Source organism: Lagopus muta, chromosome 15, assembly GCF_023343835.1.
Source record: "Lagopus muta isolate bLagMut1 chromosome 15, bLagMut1 primary, whole genome shotgun sequence".
In the NCBI taxonomy this organism is placed as follows: Eukaryota; Metazoa; Chordata; class Aves; order Galliformes; family Phasianidae; genus Lagopus; species Lagopus muta.
This window is the reverse complement of record NC_064447.1, coordinates 2,906,867-2,924,050: the sequence shown is the minus strand read 5'-3', so window position 1 is coordinate 2,924,050 and position 17,184 is coordinate 2,906,867. Positions and strand designations below refer to the sequence as shown.

At 52.4% G+C, this 17,184-nt stretch overlaps 2 protein-coding genes across 10 annotated transcripts; both read right to left on the bottom strand.

Annotated features, from left to right (window-relative positions):
- Positions 1–272: 272 nt before the first annotated feature.
- On the bottom strand, positions 273–7,931 carry HMOX2 (heme oxygenase 2). Of its 8 annotated transcripts, none has more exons than XM_048961432.1 (6): positions 7,829–7,931; positions 4,989–5,099; positions 3,221–3,338; positions 2,103–2,594; positions 1,127–1,247; positions 273–1,046 (listed from the first exon to the last, which is right to left on the bottom strand). In XM_048961432.1, exons 2-6 carry the CDS (start codon positions 5,069–5,071, stop codon positions 919–921), a joined length of 942 nt encoding a protein of 313 aa, XP_048817389.1. In that variant the 5' UTR covers positions 5,072–5,099; positions 7,829–7,931; the 3' UTR covers positions 273–918. The 8 variants fall into 8 exon arrangements, with proteins under 8 accessions (XP_048817389.1, XP_048817395.1, XP_048817393.1 ...); XM_048961438.1 differs by having other exon boundaries at positions 7,899–7,920; XM_048961436.1 differs by having other exon boundaries at positions 7,818–7,871.
- A 161-nt stretch (positions 7,932–8,092) lies between these two features.
- On the bottom strand, positions 8,093–15,212 carry LOC125700579 (zinc finger protein 501-like). Of its 2 annotated transcripts, none has more exons than XM_048961429.1 (2): positions 13,967–15,212; positions 8,093–10,138 (listed from the first exon to the last, which is right to left on the bottom strand). In XM_048961429.1, the coding sequence occupies exons 1-2, from the start codon at positions 14,025–14,027 to the stop codon at positions 8,949–8,951; spliced, it is 1,251 nt and encodes a 416-aa protein (XP_048817386.1). In that variant the 5' UTR covers positions 14,028–15,212; the 3' UTR covers positions 8,093–8,948. The 2 variants fall into 2 exon arrangements, with proteins under 2 accessions (XP_048817386.1, XP_048817385.1); XM_048961428.1 differs by lacking the exon at positions 13,967–15,212 and adding an exon at positions 12,930–13,209 and having other exon boundaries at positions 8,097–10,138.
- Between the last annotated feature and the right edge of the window lie 1,972 nt (positions 15,213–17,184).

Genomic DNA, 17,184 nt, shown 5'->3' with positions numbered 1-17,184 from the left:
GTGTTTAAGGCCAGGTTGGACGGGGTCCTGGGCAACCTGATCTGAATGTGTATGTTTGGTGGCCCTGCTAGGCAGGGGGGTTGGAACTACATGATCCTTGAGGTCCCTTCCAACCCGGGTGATTCTGTGACCTCTAGATGTGCATGAGTCAAAAAACTAAGCAGGTAAGTCTTCATCCACCCTGCTGCTGCCCACAGATCTCCTCCCCAGCCTTCCATATCCCCCACATGGAACTACACTCTCCTACAGAGGGCCCTCTGGCTTTCCTCAGCTACAGCACAGCAGCTTTTTATTCCAATCAAGGCTTCAGCAAATATAAATCGATGTTGCACAATGTACATTTGACACCTTCATACCAGCAACCCACACATTTGGTCCTGTCCCCTCACCCAGTAAGCTCCATCCAACACGAGTTATGCTTGGTCCCTGGGTCACTCCTTTGAGCTAACGGACCCACAGCATAGTCAGAGTATGACAAATGTTTGTTTCTCAGGGTAGGAAACTTGAGTACTCTTCTCTGAGAAGACCGACGACACATTCTTGGGTTGCAGCCCAGGGCAGGAAATTCCCTCCACAGACTGCTCCAGCCAAAGAAAAGCCAAGCACGTGAAGGCTTTGCCACTGCAGGACAAGACATCTCTAGCTTTAAAAGCTGCTCCAGCCAGCATAGAGCAGTGTTGAACTGGAATCTTCACATCCTCTTACCAGATCAGTTCCGTACACTAGTTAGCTAAAGACATTGCATTACAGTGCTTGCATTATTGGTGTGCAAGAAGTCTTGGATAGTCCCCCTGGATTTTTAACCTCTCCCTGCTTTATTTCCCCGCAGTCACTCCACCAGCAGCAAGGGAGGAGTTGGAACAAGGGCAGGGTGTCTCTTCCCTCACCACCACATAGGGCCAGGAGCCAGGCTTGGCATCACATCACATACCACGCTGCAACTCCTGCTGCCACAGCAACACAAGCCGCCAGGATCAGCTGCACGATGGGCTGCTTTGCCAAGGCCACAGCAGTGTGATAGGGACAGCCAGCTGCTGCACTGCCTGCTAGAATAAAGAAAGCATTGTCAGTGCTGCAAGGCCTCTGCCACATTCACGTGGCAGTCCTCGCATCACCCCAAGCCTACCCAGCTTGTCTGCATAGTAAGGGCATTTGCGTACGTCTCCTTTCCCGTCGTGAACTGGAACACCTCCATCCTGGGCTTCTTCCACCAGCGACTGGCCGATCTTGTCCAGTTCATCAAACACCTGCAAGTGGGCACAGTGAGTGTGTGGAGTGAGCAAAGCCACAGAGCTGCCATACAAACCCATGGAGACATGCACAGAACTGGCAAGAGCTGCTGCTGCCTGCCTCCACGCAGATCCCAAACGCAGCATTCAATACTCATTTCAGAGTGCCTTGCAGGCAGGTGTGTGGTGAGGTCTCACCTGGCACACACCACAGCTCTGAGAAGGCACAGCCAATGGCAAAAGCATCAGATTGCCTGCTGCACATGGGATTACAGGGCAAAGAGCCCTCCCTGCTGCCAGACCCTCTCTGGGTTACTGCTCCCATTTGTGCAGGCCCTTCTAGTTCTGCTGGAGGGCTTCTGTAAGGATCCTGATGAAAGAGTTTGCCATATCCCACCTTGTTGCTGACCAGCTGAGACCAGTAACATACTCCAGGCAGAGATTAAGGCTCACATCTGGTAACTAAGCCTATATTTATCTCCTACTGAAGCTCAGGCGTGTTTTATGACTGGCAAACACTCTGGGCAGTAACAGGGGCCTACGGGGTTACAAACACTTCTGACCACCCCACAGGTGAGACTGGATGCACTGCACTCAGGCTGAGTACAGCCATCTCAGAGAGCTCTGTTCCCACCTCTACTTCAAAGCCACACAGTTCATGGGAATCTCGCAGTGAAGCCATCTCAGCTCAGGCTCAAAGGTTCCACTGGGGCGTATGGCATGAATTCCTGCCCAATACCAACCTTAAAATAGTGAAAGATCTATTCAGACTAGGATCCCAAACAGCAAAGGCAGAATCCCCTTTCCACCAGAATCCCTTCATCTGGTCTCTCATCCAAACCACTGCGTATAAGGGCACAAAGGATTTAGTACCTCCATGTTAAATCTGAAAGCTCTGTTGGCCTCTTCCACGATCCGTTCCTTGCAGTTCTTGTCCAAGTCTAGAGCATTCAGCCTTGCTCTATACAGCTGCTTGAACTTCTGTGCATTGGAAATGTTCTCAAACGTGTAGAACTGGATCCCTTCCTCAGTAATGGGCAACTTGAGGGCCCTCTGGGCTACCTTCTTCAGCACTTGGCCACCTGAGAGGTCCCCCATGTAGCGTGTGTAAGCATGAGCCACCAGCAACTCAGGCTCATGCTGTCCCACATGATGGATTCTGTCCACATATTGCTGAGTTGCATCTGAACACTGTATCTTCTCTTTCCAATCTTCCCCATAGAAATATTTCATGTCTTTAATCAACGCTTCTTTCCGGTGAAGCTCTAGAGGGAAATACAGAGGAGCAAACACTGGGTTGTCCTTATTGCGATCCATTTCCTCTTCCAAAGCACTGTATGTGAAGTAAAGTGCTGTGGTAGCCAGCTGTGGACAAAGCACAGTGAATGTAAGTTGCTTGCTCTATTGCACCTTGTGACTACTCCATCCCTTCATGGAACAGGGCTACACAAGGAAACCCCAGGGTGGACACAAGACCTGGAGAGCCTGTACTAGGCACAGGACCAGCTGCATCCTAAAGGTACCATTCACACCAACAGCCAAAGACTGACTGTGCCCCACATCATCTCTTCTGCTCAGAACAGAAAACACTGACCTGAAATCTACAGAAAACAACAACCAGAGCCTGAAATGAGTGCTGTAAGCCCACACAGCTTTTGATCCACAAGCACACAGCTTTTGCCATTGGTACATGTGCTGCAGCTGCCCTGAGTAGCCAGAAACACAGCACTTCCACCTAAGTGAAATTGTTCTGGGCCAGTATGCTCCTCACCATCCCGAGTTCCAGCTCTGAGACACACTGAGCAGCACAGGGCCCTCCAGTAGTGGTCACCATTCAGCCATGCCATCTAGAAACCAGTTCCCCCCCTACCCCTCACCCCCAGTCTACCCCCTACACATGGGCCTGTGGTGTTCTGCCTCAGCAAGTCCCCAGCTGTAGTCATCAAGTACAACAAAGAGTTTCTCTGCCAAGGCAGCAGAGCCACACTCACCTTGAAGAGCTCCTTCTTGATCCGTCCTTTCAGGAAGTCTTTGACAAACTGAGTATTCTCTGCACGGTCGTGGGACTCCTTAGTCCCCTCCTTCAGCAGCTCTGAAAGGTCAGTCGGGCTGCAGGCAAGCAGGGAGAGCTCCTTTCACTCCACTCCCACATACAGTCATGAGTTTGTCCTTGCTGAGTTTGGAGGGACCCTGCAGCCTCACCATCCCAGGCCTCGTCTGGTGCAGGTTCAGAGCAGGGATCCCTCGGCCCAGCCCTGCTGGCTGCAACCAGCATCACCCCCAGGAAGTGTCAGGGTGACAGCAGTCAGGGCTCCCATCTGAGCCAGACTTCACCCAGGAGCCCTGGTGCTGAGCAGGGGCTCCAGGATGCTGGAGAAATTGTGAAGGATTCTCAATTCCTTGCACTGGTGCTTTCACTTCCAACCCTGAGCCACAACAACACTAAAGGAGACCCTGAGCGTATCAAGAGCGCAACTACCAGGACAGGATAAAGAGCAGCAGGGCCTTGCTCCTATACTTCTTGGTCTCTTTGCAGAAGACAGCCTTGAGTAGGAGCAGATGGACACACACAGGCAGAACTTGAGCTTTTCTGACTGGGGCACCAAGGGTACTGCAATAATCATCACAGAGAGGACTTCAAACATCATCCAGTTCCAACCCCCTGCTGTGTGCAGGTCGCCAACCAGCAGAGCAGGCTGCCCAGAGCCACATCCAACCTGGCCTTGAATGCCTCCAGAGATGGGGCATCCACAACCTCTCTGAGCAACCACTGGAGAAAAGATGAGAACCCACTGACAAAGCAGGGCAGGAACACTCTTAAAAACAAGAGGTATTCATTCTGAAATACGCTGGTTTTGCATGTTTCCACAAGCTCTCCTTCTAAAAAACTGATGATCTTGGATCACAGCCACTGCACGTACCTGGAACTCAGTACAGTTATCAACACCTACACCCACAAAATGATGCCACAGTGCACCTTACCCTGTTTTTATGGCTGGTTTGCTACAGACAGCACGTTTACGTTAGCTGTAAAAAAGACATTTTGAACGCTCCGTACTCATGCAAGTAACAGGCTAGACAAGACTTGAACACAACAGGAGAGCCAGGGAGCATTAACCTCTCATGAAGCTGAGCCCATCAAGTCAAAGAGCAATCAATCAGCTCACTTCAGTATTCTGGAACCACCCTACTCACCCTTCTCATTTTCATATGAGGAAAATTTTCCTTTTAAAGCACAATTTGGAATGCTTTGAGCGCAGCTATTTGTTGTTTGGAGGGATAACCAAACAGTTTTGTGCAACTTTGAAGAAGTTCTGCAGAACTTGCTCTGTGTCAGGGGGAAGTTCTTGACAGAGAGAGTGGTGAGGTGCTGGAACAGCTGCCCAGAGAGGCTGTGATGCCCCGTCCATCCCTGGAGGTGTTCAGGGCCAGGTTGGATGGGGCCCTGGGCTGGTATTCAATGTGGAGGTCGGTGGTCCTGCATGTGGCAGGGGGTTGGAGCTTCGTGATCCTTGAGGTCCCTTCCAACTCTGGCCTCTCTGTGATACACCACCCTACAAGAACAGCCTTTGCATTTGTTCCTACTCTGTAGGAATGTTCACCTCCAACTGCAGGGCAGCCTCGGTCCTGGCTGGACTAGTTTTCAGCTAGAGAAGTCTACAGATGAGCAAGGAGATCACTGAACTTGAGTTTGATATGCCCTGCCTTGCCCAAACCCAGCTCTGTGCCACATTACCAGACAAGGGCAGCAGCACTCACCTGACGTTGTCGTCTTCCATTTCCTCATAGCGTAAGCTTTCCCCTTCATCTCCTCCTTCTGAGTTCTCCATAACTGATGGCATTGCTGGTCTGTTCTGGAGATCAGAGACACTGAAAGGCAAAATCAGAGATGGATTTTAGAGGGAAGCTGCCTTAACAAAAGCAATAATGGGGAGGAAACATGGAGCAGTCCAACAGGGAGCCTTGCAGCTGCACCACGCAGGGTGGTGAGGAGCAGCCACCAGACGTTTTCACAAGAGCCTTCCCTGCAACAGAACAGATTATGTTCCAAAGCAGAGGTAGATTTTCTTTCTCATGTGATGTAGCAGCATGCACAAGAGGTACCCAGAGCCAGGAGCAAGACACTTGGTTTATACCAGCTGAACACTCTGGCTTGGCCATAAATCCAGGCATCCCATTTATAAAATGGAGCTGTAATCAGCTTTGTGCTGATTACTCCCCCAAATTACAGGCAGCCTCGCCAAATGAGCAAGGAGCTGAGCTTCCTGCTGGCTCTTCAGCAAACCAAGGCTGTAAGGGAGTCAGCCCATCTCCCAGGGCTGAGTTCAGGCCTCCCTGGAGGGCTGCATCTGGGGACAAGAGGAGAGCAGACCAGATAAACAGATGAGAACAGGCCAAGCAAGCTCACAGAGCCTGAGCTGGCAGAACAGTCGGTAGCTCCACTCTCACGAGATGCAAACACAAACCAAGCTAGTTACCAATTAACTGCCCCCCAGTTCCTCACCTACTTCTAACCCTCTCAGGTGCCTTGGAAACCCCTGCAGAGCTCTGTCCCGCAGAGCAGCTGGGGCTGATGGCACATCCCCAGGTGTGCTACAGCACAGCACACAGCTGGGGCACATTACCAGGGTGAGATTTCCACCTGTGCTCAGACAGCTCTCCTTCTCACCCTGACAGCCTGGTTCAGGTGGCAGCACAGATGAGGACCATGCAGGACCAAAATGCACTGCTCTGTGACATGAGTTAGCCCCGTGCAGTAGGAAAAGTAATGAGAGTTAAGAGTCCTACAGCCCCACTATCTTCCTACCATTGGAAGGGGTTAGCATGTAAAAATTCATTTAAGTACCAAGTGCTCTCAGACTTGCACCTCCCAAGCCTTTTTTGGAGAAGCTCAGCTTGTCATGTTCATCTCCATAACAAAACAGCAATGAAGCCAGTCCTTCTAGCATGCTTTGAAGACAGTATGCCTACAGGAAAATAAGGAAGTTTAATTTTCCCCAATACAGTCTCTAATACAGACACCTCCCTGATGAGCCATGAATCAGGGACAAGGCAGCACCAACCCAATCCACATCTTCTGTGGTATGATGACACTGTAGGAGAACTCAGAGGAGAGGAAAATAAAAACATTTTAACTCTCCTGTCACTACAAACCCTCAGCAACTGAAATCCCACAGCACAGTCACTGCTCAAAGCAGGCATCCTGGAGCACTCCACTCCTCTGAAAGAGGCAGTGTCCTACACATGCAGAGGGAGCTCCCAGCAGCTGCCTGTTGGTGCTTCAGGGGTTGGAGTATTGCTTCATTTGCTCTGAGGCTCCTGGCTGACATTCAGAGTAAACACAGTCCCCAACAGCCTGCCTGGGAGGGATCCAGCAGCCACAGGACAGCAGGGCTGGAGGAGATTTGGTACAGAACAGCTCAGCACTCCACATATTTCTTTTCCAATGACACAGCACTCAGTCCCTCCTGTAAAATATCCTCATCTAGCCAGCAGTTTGTTTTCCCCTACACACAATTGCACAGCAAGCTTCACACTCAACATGCATGGCTGTTGTTCTCAGATATTCAACGTGAATAATTCTATGCCTTCTGAAGGAATCCGAGAGACACCGCTGCAGTAAGAAGCAAGACTGGAAGTGCTGGCTTTGCTTGGGTACTCTCATCGGTTCAGTAGCTGACAGAACAACCACTCAATACAGAGCTCGTCTCTGCAATTCAACCAGCACACGGCTCCGAATGCACACGGCTCAGATCCTTGCTTTAAAGCAGCAGAGCACGACTGCACCTACCCAAACATCTCTGAAGGTGGGGTGAGGGACGAGATAGACCCCAGAACTCCAGGCCTGAGGTCATGACTAAAGAACTTGGGGCAGCTTCACCCCTCCTCCTCCTGCTGGGGAGGTCAGCTGGAAACAGAGACCCACGGAACAAACAGCTGCATTACCGGATCCCACCTGGATTTAAGGCTCCACCTGGGGCTGGGTCGTACTCCGAGCCCAAGCAAACACCACTTCTGCCACCCAGAGCCGCAGTCCAGCAGACCAGCGCACCAAATGTGGGAGGAAGCACCTATTGAGACCATAGGTCACCCGTCCAGCCCTGCCCTTCAGCAGGCAGCCCTCCCACCAGCAGCCCCGCAGGGGTTACGTTCCGGTAGGGCAGCGCAGCGTGACACACAGATAGAAGAGCCTTCCCTCCGGGAGAGCCCGAGACACCGCAGGCTGGAGCAGCAGTGCTTCGGGCCGATGGACGAAACGCAGCAGCGTACGAACGCGATGAGGCCCGAACGAGGCGCCCGTCTCACCCGACGGCACAACAGCAGCAGCGCCTCCGAAGCCGCCACCGCCCCGGCAGCCGGTTCCGATGAAGGCGGCAGCACGGACCGCTCCCTCGAGGCGGCTCCCCACACCGCAGCCCGGTCCGCGGGCCCGGTACCCACCCGGACAGCGTTAGGAAGGGGCCGGCAAACACCGCGAGCGCCCCTGGGCACCGAGGCCTCAGCCCGGCCGTGCCCCGGATCGCCGTACCTCAGCGCGGCCCCGGCCCGGCCGCGTTGCCACGGGGCCGCGTTGCCACAGAGACGCACCGCGCACTCACCCGCCGCCGCCCGCTCGCGCCGTGCCCCGCGGCGCAAGACAAAGGCCCGGCGTTGCCGGCCCGCATTTACCTCGCGGGAGAGAGCTGTGATTGGAGGAGGCGGCTTACGTCACTGAGGGGGCTCGCGCTTCCGCTCTGCCCCGCCTCGTCGACAGCCAATGGGGACACCGGACGTCACGGCAAGCCCCGCCCACGGTCTGACGCTGCGCAGGCGCGAACGGCGGCGCGCCCTCCGACCCGCGCGGCCGATCGGCTGAGCACGTGACCACACGTCGCCGGGTTCGCGTCCGGAGCTGATCGGGCTGCTCCGCTCCGAGATGAAACGTAAGCGAGGATGGCAGGAGCAAAGCCCAGGCTACACGGCGGGGGCTAAAGATGCACGGTGAAAATGCTTTTTAGTGAAGGGTTTTATTTACAAGTTTTAGAAATAATTAAACCTCATTAACGTACGATTTAATGCTTATTCACATTCGGAAAGAGCGCTCAACTGTCACATCTTCAAAGCTGAAAGTCCGGGATGCCGTCAGGGAGCGCCGTGCGGCTGCTCCGCCCACAGCCCGGCGAGGGGGCAGCCCCAAAAGGAGCCCCAACGCAGCCGCAGGCTACGGACGGACAGACGGACACCTCAGACCGACTGCTCTGTGACCCGGCACACCGTCAGACAGCCATGGGTGGCAGCGGCACGGGGCTTTGGGCTTCTCCATGCTGCGGGCACAGCCCTCAATCTGGAGAACGTCGATCAGAACCACGGAAGAAAGCAGCTTTTCTTTACCCAAATCAGAGCTTTACAGGCTCTGAGATCCCTCCCTCTGTCAGCTCTCCAAGGAGAGGAGAGGCAGCGTATTTCCCTTCCTCTAAAACACCCCGCTGATGATATTCTGCCCTTCTCAAATGACTTCCTCCTCTGCCAAGAGCTATCCCACCTCCTTTCCCCACCTCCAGCTCAGCTCTTTGCAACCTTCCTCCATCCCTACCTTTCAGGATTTGTTCTCTTAAAAAGAAATAGCTTTCACCCCCGACAAGCAGCACACTCAATAGTGCAAGGAGAGAGAGACGCTGAGCTCTGCTCCCAGGGATGGCAGCGAGCATCGGGCCAAACCACCGCATGCCCTCGGTCCTCCTAGGGCTCCCCTCCCCGGTGGATCTGCCGGTGCCGGAGCAGCGCGGAGCTGACGGTGAAGCCCTTCCCGCAGTCAGCACAGCTGTAGGGCCGCTCCCCGCTGTGGATGCGGCGGTGCTGGATGAGGTGGGCGCTCTGCCGAAAGCTGTCCCCGCAGTCGGAGCAGGCGTAGGGCCTCTCCCCGGTGTGGACCCTGCGGTGACGGAGCAGGGCCGACCTCCACAAGAAGCTCTTCCCGCACTCGGCGCACTCGAAGGGCCGCTCCCCGGTGTGGAAGCGGCGGTGCTGGATGAGGTGGGAGCTCACCGTGAAGCTCTTCCCGCACTCGGTGCAGCCGTAAGGGCGCTCGCCCAGGTGGAACCGCCGGTGCTGGATAAGGGCAGAACTCACCGTGAAGCTCTTCCCGCACTCGGAGCACTCGTAGGGTTTCTCCCCGCTGTGGACCCGCTGGTGCTTCATGAGCTCGGAGCTCTGGCTGAAGCTCTTCCCGCACTCCACACACTTGTAGGGTTTCTCCCCGGTGTGGACCCGCTGGTGCCGTGTGAGGGCTGAGCTCACGCTGAAGCTCTTCCCGCAGTCGCTGCACTCATAGGGTTTCTCCCCAGTGTGCACCCGTTGGTGCTGGACAAGCTGGGAGTTCCCAGAGAAGCATTTCCCACACTCTGTGCATTTGTAGGGCTTCTCCCCCGTGTGGGTTACCTGGTGGCGGATCAGTTTGGAGCTCATGCTGAAGCTCTTCCCACACTCGGCACAGGCGTAGGGCCGCTCCCCAGTGTGGGTCCTCTGGTGCTGGATGAGGTGTGACCGCTGCCTGAAGCTCTCCCCGCAGTCGGTGCAGGCAAAGGGTTTCTCTCCAGTGTGGATTCTCCGATGCTGGATGAGGTTGGAGCTCACCCGGAAGCTCTTCCCGCAGTCCCCACATATTGTCAGTCTCGCCGCAGCAGGATTTCTCTGCTGGATGATATCTGGCAGCCTCCTGAAGCTCTTTCCACGTACCATCACCCGGCTGTGCCTCTTCCCCAGGGGAGGTTTCTGAGCCCTTTCTGACCTGTGTAGGTGAACCGAGTCCTGTTCAGGACTGTAAGAACTCTTCTCCTTGGGTAGTGCTGACACTAAACCCTCAGGCTTTGCTGGCCCAGGAATGCCCCAGTGGGGAGTCTCCTCTTTCTTGCTCTCAATCCCATCCTCAGCTGTAAGAAAACGAGAATCCAGAGAGGTGTCACATGCAAGAAAGAAGCCTTGGACAAAGGAAATCAAAAGGGGCCAAATTCTAAAAATGCAGCAGCTTGAATTTAAGGTTAAAACGTTCTGATAACTCCTTCCCACCTACTCAGAGGATTTTGCAGTGTTCACAGCATCAGGAACAAACTCTGGAAATTACCCAGGGCTTACTGGCACATTGCAGGTACAAGTTTAGTGCTCAAATGGAAAAGATAGCTGCTATTCTGGGATATTATATCTAAAAACATTAGAAATTGAACAGGCAGAGAAAGGCCATAAAGAACTATCTTGTGCAGCAGGCACAGGCAAATACCTGCCCTCTTATGCACAAAGTCTTGGAGAACCACCACTGACAGAAATGTATGCCACACAGACTCAAGGTCACTTGAAAGCCTTTCCAGGGGAAGGAGCCTGCATGGATTTCTAGGGCATTTATGCAGAGCAGTGACTGTTTTCAGCTCACTACTGAAGTGTGGTTTGATGAGCATCCTAAGAGGATCAAAAACCTGAATCCCCAACAGTGCTGTGGGCTTTGCGAGCTCATACCTTAAAGTGGCAGGACAGAAGGTGTGAACGCTTAGGGAGAAATGGCAACACGAATCATCACAGAACAGCTTAGGTTAGAGGGGATCGTGCAGTTCCACCCCCTGCCACGGGCTGGCTGCCAACCACTAGATCAGGCTCCCAGGATCCCGCCCCAAATGCCTCCGGGGATGGATGTATCATCACATAGGTCAACCAGGCCAATAGATTTCCATGTGATCTCCTTACACGGACTTCCAGGGATGACTCGCTGCTGACTATACATAAAACTCAAAATATGGAAGCGGCTGAGAAGTAAAACTGCACAAACAGAGACCTCCAGATTGTTTTCTAAAGTGGGACAGATTTGACTGCTATTTCCTGACACTCTGAAAACTCTTGTGAAATAAACTGGCAGCATATCGGCCCTGTGGGATTGATGCACAAACCACAGATGCTTCCTGTGGTCTGACAGAGCTGTGATAAGGAACTGTGTGCCTTGGAAGAGGAGTCAGTACTGAGTTGTAAGCTGGCAATTAAGGAAGGAGAGTCTACAATTTTTTACCTAACCAATATATGCACCTATTTAATCTCTCTCTTTCTAGTCAGAGTATAAAACGTCACAATATGATTTCACAGAGAACTCCTAAGTGGCTTTTCATAGCAATTTGGTGTGGTTCTCTCATGGTTTTCATTAATGTAATCTCCTGAAAGAAACAGAAACGGGAACATTGCTGTTCACCACGAAGGCACTTCCATCTGACTGCAGTTACAGAATCACAGAATCACAGAATCACAGAATCACCTGGGTTGGAAGGGACCCCAAGGATCATGTAGTTCCAACCCCCCTGCCTAGCATGGCCACCAAACATACACATTCAGATCAGGTTGCCCAGGACCCCGTCCAACCTGGCCTTAAACACGTCCAAGGACGGGGCATCCACAACCTCCCTGGGCAGCCCGTTCCAGGGCCTAACCACTCTCCTAGTAAAGAACTTCCCCCTAACATCCAACCTAAATCTTCCCTCCTTCAACTTAAAACCATTTCCCCTAGTCCTGCTGTTGTCAGCCCTTTTGAAGAGTTTACTCCCCTCCTGGGTGTAGTTACATCCATCCAGGCCTGAAAGAAAAGTGAACGATATCCAAAGACAGGTTAGAAGGATGACATTTTTGGCAGGCCAGGATGAAACTCTTGACCTCTCCATCAGACTTAGTTGGAGAGTATCAGAAGTTTTAAGCTTCCTATCACAGTGACTACTGGTACGGCTCCAGCTCTCCATCATGAAACTTCTACGACCATTTTTGTTTGATGCCTGACCTATCTGACATCTTCACTGGCACCCAGGACAAGCTGTTTGTAAAAGGTTTAATCAACATCGTGATGAGCGGAAGTCACTGGAAGGATTTTAAGTGGAAGAATGGCAGAGCATTTGAGGAGGTGTCACTGTACACTGATTCCCTTCTCTGGCATCATCTGTTTCTGGCCAGTCCTGGGATCCCTAAGACGTGGCTCAGACTTGGGTCTAACCCAGCAGGGCTTGCTCATGGAACTTCCCAACACAGCTGGACTCCTGGCTGCTGTACCTCATTGTCAGGTGGCTGGGTGTGATGGCAGAGGGAGGCCTTGAGGCAACATCCAGGGAGCGGGAAGCCCAGCAGACATTCCAAGCAAATAAACAAAAGCTGGAATAAGAGATTTAGTGACAGATGACCAAGGAAGGCATAGTGGGGAAGGGCCAGCACAGCCTTTGGAAACAGGAGTCTCACCTTATGAACTACAGAGCTCTTCAGAGACATCATCCATTTTACAGAAGGGAGATGTGTCTAAAAGCATTCCTGAACATTTGCTCTTCACATGAACTGAATAAGACATGAAGTTGCTACGCAAAGAGGGACCTGAAATAATGTGGTGATGGAGGGAAAGGGGAAAGCGGAAAGATTTGCTGGAGATTTCATGCCATTCAGGGCCAAAGAGATGAATGCTGACTGCAAGGATCAACTGTGGCAGAACCTCAGGGCACTGACCAGCTGGGTGACGGGTAATAACAGGTAAACAGAGAGAGCTGCGGGAGGAGGGGAAAGCCTCTGCACCTTGTGCTGCCTGGGCTGATCTCAGTGCGTGCTGGCACAGCAAACAAAGGAGGTCCATACCGGACAAAGCACGTGAAGATTCACCACGGCCTGCTCCTCCACCCACCGACAGCCCAGGTTGGTGCAGGCAAAGCCGGACCGCCTTACCTGGGCAGGAGCCGCGCAGACCCGCCCGCCCCTCGCAGGCACGCAGACGGGAGAACCACCGCTCCGCCTTCGGGTCCGCGTGGGAGATCATGTCCGTCCCCGAGGTCCTGCAGGCGGGCAGGGAGGCCGGCCCGGCTCCGCCCGGTAGCGGGGAGCTACAACAGCGGGTCCTACCGACGCGAGCTCCTCGGCCACGGCGTCCTCAGCCCCGCGGGGGGCCTCGGGGACCGCGGCGCTGCGGGACGAACCCGCGCACGGCACCGCGATCGGCGCGGCACAGCCGGCGTGCCGGTGTCACGTGACAGCGGCGGCCAATGGCGCGCGGGGCTTTCGCCTCCGAGGGCGGCGGGAAATGGCGGCGGTCGCTGCCCGCCGGGCGGTGCGTGGGGCCGCTCCTGCCCGCGAAGCTGACGCGAGAGAGAACCGCCATCTGAAGTCACAGCTTTTCCAGCCGCCCTCACGGCCCGGCGCCCACAGTCCCCGTGCAGACGCTCCCCGAACACACAGGAAGCCCGGCGGCCGGGAGGGCTCCCGCCACAAACGGCGGAGCTCTGCTCCTCACAGCTGACCGAGATCAGCGCCGCGAAGCGCGGGGCACCGCGTGCGTGCCTCCACTTTGGCTCAGCTAACTGCGAGCCGCGGAAGCAGCAAAGAAACCGAGCAGGAGATACCCGGTAATAGGGATCGTGCACGGGAGAGGAGAAAGGAGTTAGCAGCAATTTGCTCCAAAGTTTGCTCCGTAACACTGAGCGCAGCCGCGTGCGTGCGAAGGCAGCCCTGCCCGAAGTCACGTGGCAGCAGCTTGGCTTTGGTCGCTGCCAACCCGCAGGGCGGCACAGCTGAGCGCTGCCCAGGACATGGAGGCAGACGCTGCAGCACGGCACTTGTCTGGGCTCTGGGGACCGAGGAGCTTCCCCCCGCGGGTAGCTAACGCTGTTCTGCCACAACACTTGCTGTCCGTGAAGGCAATTCTTCGCACACCCGGCAGCAATCACTTTGGCACAGCCGAGACGCATCTGGTTCCCGGCTTTCCTCACCTATCGGTATTAGCAGTGTCGGAGTCCAGCGAGGCTCTCCCAGGACGGCCAGCCCACACATCTCCCCAGAACAAAGCTGTTCTGTATTTCTCCAGCCAAGGACAATCTCTTGCAATAGCAGAAGGTGTGTAAGTCAAGCTCCCAGCACGATATCCCTGGTCTCACAGATGGCCTCTGTTTCAAAGCTCACCCCGGCGCTCAGTCAGCCCTTTTGGGTTTACATTTCTCCTCCTCCTGGCTCCGGTGTCAGCACGTTGGTGTGTACAGGAGAAATCACACCCAGAGGGAGACGTTAGCTGCAGTTCGAGGCGTGCTGTTCACGTCCTTCTGCCACCTCTGCAGCTTGTGCTGGCTGGTCTTACAGGTGAGAAGAGGGCAAGTCCAAGAAGATGCAGGGCTCCCCTATAGTGCAGTTGGGAACATACAAAGTATCCACATTCTGTTAATGCCTCACCTGGGTCCAGAGGCTTTGGAGGTCCCCAATGTGACAGGGAGACGTCCTTCACTCTGTCAGCTCCTAGGGAAATACAGATGCATCACCTGTGCTGGTGCAGCAGGAGCAGAGGTTTCTGTCACGTCAGCTGTGTTTCACATTGGCATTTAATGTTTAGGGCTTTTCTTGCCCAAAATAAAAGGCAGATCAGCTTTCTAGAGATCTAATAAGAAGAAAAAAATGAAGGGATCTGGGTGTTTGTGTTGGCACAGGGAGAAAAACAGTCATAGCAAATACTGCTGGCTGCATGACAAAGACATTGCAGGAAACGGGATTGGGGTCATTTTTCATCTGCCCAAATCAGAGTGACAACTCTGAACTGTTCTGTAGGTAAGAAATCTTGTTCTGTAGGTAAGAAACACAAACTCCTGCTATCAACTGTGCAAATTACTGAAGATCTTCCAAAATGAGCAGTCAAATAGCACAAAAGAAGAACATTTCCAGGAAGGTTTCTGTTAGGTGAACAGCAAACATCCGCCCTAGGTGGCATTACAGACACTTCACTGCAGAAGTTCAGTGAACAAGACAAACTTCAAGGGACGATAACAGCCAACTCCTTCCAAGAAGGAATTAGCCAGAGGGGATCGAAGCAGAGTTTGGGAAATCCCTACCTGGGCTCAATGTCCTGCTGACAGACAAGGACCTACTGGGTGCGCTGGGTCAGGCTGCAGGAGAGCCCTGCATCCCCACAGTGGAGACGTGGCCTTCAGCATTGCACAGTACAGTAAGAAAGGGAGAGATGGGCTTGTGCTGAGCTCAAGCAAGGACTGTGTTCATGTTCCATTCTGAGATGAATGTGTTCAAGCTTTGCAAGATGACTGCTTGGGCACTAGAGCAGCTCAGCAGCAGGATGCGAGGCGCTCAGGCAAAGGAATACTGCAGGTACCTCTGAAACACTGCTCTGAAACACAGAGAGCAGCTGAATCACAGAGACAGCTTTGCTGAAGGCTGCATCGTCTCTCCCGGGCGCTGCTGTTTCATTAAACAGCAATGCTTGTGAACAAGGTGTTGTGCAGGAGTAATATAAACCATCACCAAAATGCAAACAAGTGCATTCGAAATGCATTTCCAGAATGGCTCCAGTCCACTTAAAGAGCTGCAGAAAGGATTGCTCTCATAATCAGCCCTGTGAAATCTGAACATTAGCACTGTGAACATAACATTTGAAGTCTGTTGGCTCAGTACGAAGGGAAAGCACGGCTTTATATTATTCTCTCTGCTTTATATTATTCTCATGTGTTTTATTTAAGTTAGCCTCTCGGCCATGGTGATGGATGATAGCTGCAGAAGAAATGCCATTAAGAGACAAGGTGACTTAGGGGTAAGTGGACAGAACTGCGTCTCTGTAAGGAAACAGTGCTCATATACAAGATTATTACATAAACATCTGCAGCACAGCTTTTCAGAAGAAAACCTTTTCAGACTATTTCTTTTTTTCCAGCAGGAAATGTGACAATACAGAAAACAACACGGTAGCTGCAAAAGAATATCCAGAAATCCATCATACACACCATTTGGATGCCACAGGGAATTTAGAAGCAGTGTTTTCCAAAGCTCATGCAGCACTCACACAGTGCATGTTGGTGAGACATGTGAGGTGTGAGCAATGCCAGTAACATCTGCTTGTCTTTTAACACAAATAAAATCAAATACATTAAAACCAAAGTTGAACAGGTATTTCTTTTTCTTTTCTGTGACCTTGGAAGCATTAACACAAACAGAAGTGCCAGAATATTTTTCATAGCTGCTAATACACAGCTGGAAATAAAAAAAATGATGACAATGGATTTTCCAAGACAGAATATAAGCCTGCATCGGGTGTGTAAGAGACACAGGAATACTTACAAATCAAACTGGCACCACGTTATCGGTGGCAGATGGTAACACCAGTGTGAGCTGGGGGATGGATGCTTTGCTCACAGATTAACAGAGCAGGCAAATGAATAATGGCTTTCAGAAAATTTGCAGTGCGTGTCAGACATCTCCTTGTAATCTTGAAGGCTGCAAAAGACTTCAAATCCTTTATCTGCCATCTGAGAAAAAATTCTAGAACTTCAAGAGCCATTTCATCAGCTTCAGAAACAAGAAAGCATCGTGGCAAGTTCCTGCAAAATGGTCATCTCCAAACCCTGACAGCACAGGGGAGATACTGAAAGTTATCTTTTTACCTTAGACAAAACTGCAAAGTTTACAGATGCCAAAGACAGGAGGCTGGAGACACTGCCAGGGACCAACGTTCTGATTTCTTTCATAGCGTGCTCAATGATTTATGACACAGTGCTCTTTCTTATTTTTGAACAGCTGTAATTTACGTGTATGGAAATGCGACGCTGCGTCAACTGAATGTCAAGACACAACAAAAAGTTGGCTGCAGAATCTTTGATCATAAATGTAAGTCCTACTTAGAAAGAGCCAAAAAAGCTGGGAAGGAATCACATTTATTTTCCTGTATTAAGACCAAGTGTCACTGAAGCTTTTTCTGAATATTAAGTATCTGTTGGGAGAAACACAAGGTACACTGAGGGCAACGTTTCCTAGATTGCCTCTTGAAGGCAAGCCTGGGTCTTTTTATCTAATAAAGTCATCACACAGCGCTCTTGCACAAGAAGATGAGGGAGCAAAAGTGATGTGACTGCCAGGGAAGAAAACTGCCCCCAATTCCTGACAAGTCACAAGAGATGGCAGAAAGTGTTGCTTGAAGGTCCCTATGCCATCACACATGCCA

Excerpts from the sequence above, each read along its gene's own strand:
- HMOX2 (XM_048961430.1), bottom strand. The coding sequence starts at position 7,313 with ATGGTCTCAATAGGTGCTTCCTCCCACATTTGGTGCGCTGGTCTGCTG. Across the intron at positions 2,595-3,220 it reads TCAAGAAGGAGCTCTTCAAG|CTGGCTACCACAGCACTTTA; the intron begins GTGAGTGTGGCT and ends CTTTGTCCACAG. Across the intron at positions 1,047-1,126 it reads TTACTATGCAGACAAGCTGG|CAGGCAGTGCAGCAGCTGGC; the intron begins GTAGGCTTGGGG and ends TCTTTATTCTAG.
- LOC125700579 (XM_048961428.1), bottom strand. The coding sequence starts at position 13,020 with ATGATCTCCCACGCGGACCCGAAGGCGGAGCGGTGGTTCTCCCGTCTG. Across the intron at positions 10,139-12,929 it reads TCTGCGCGGCTCCTGCCCAG|CTGAGGATGGGATTGAGAGC; the intron begins GTAAGGCGGTCC and ends GTTTTCTTACAG.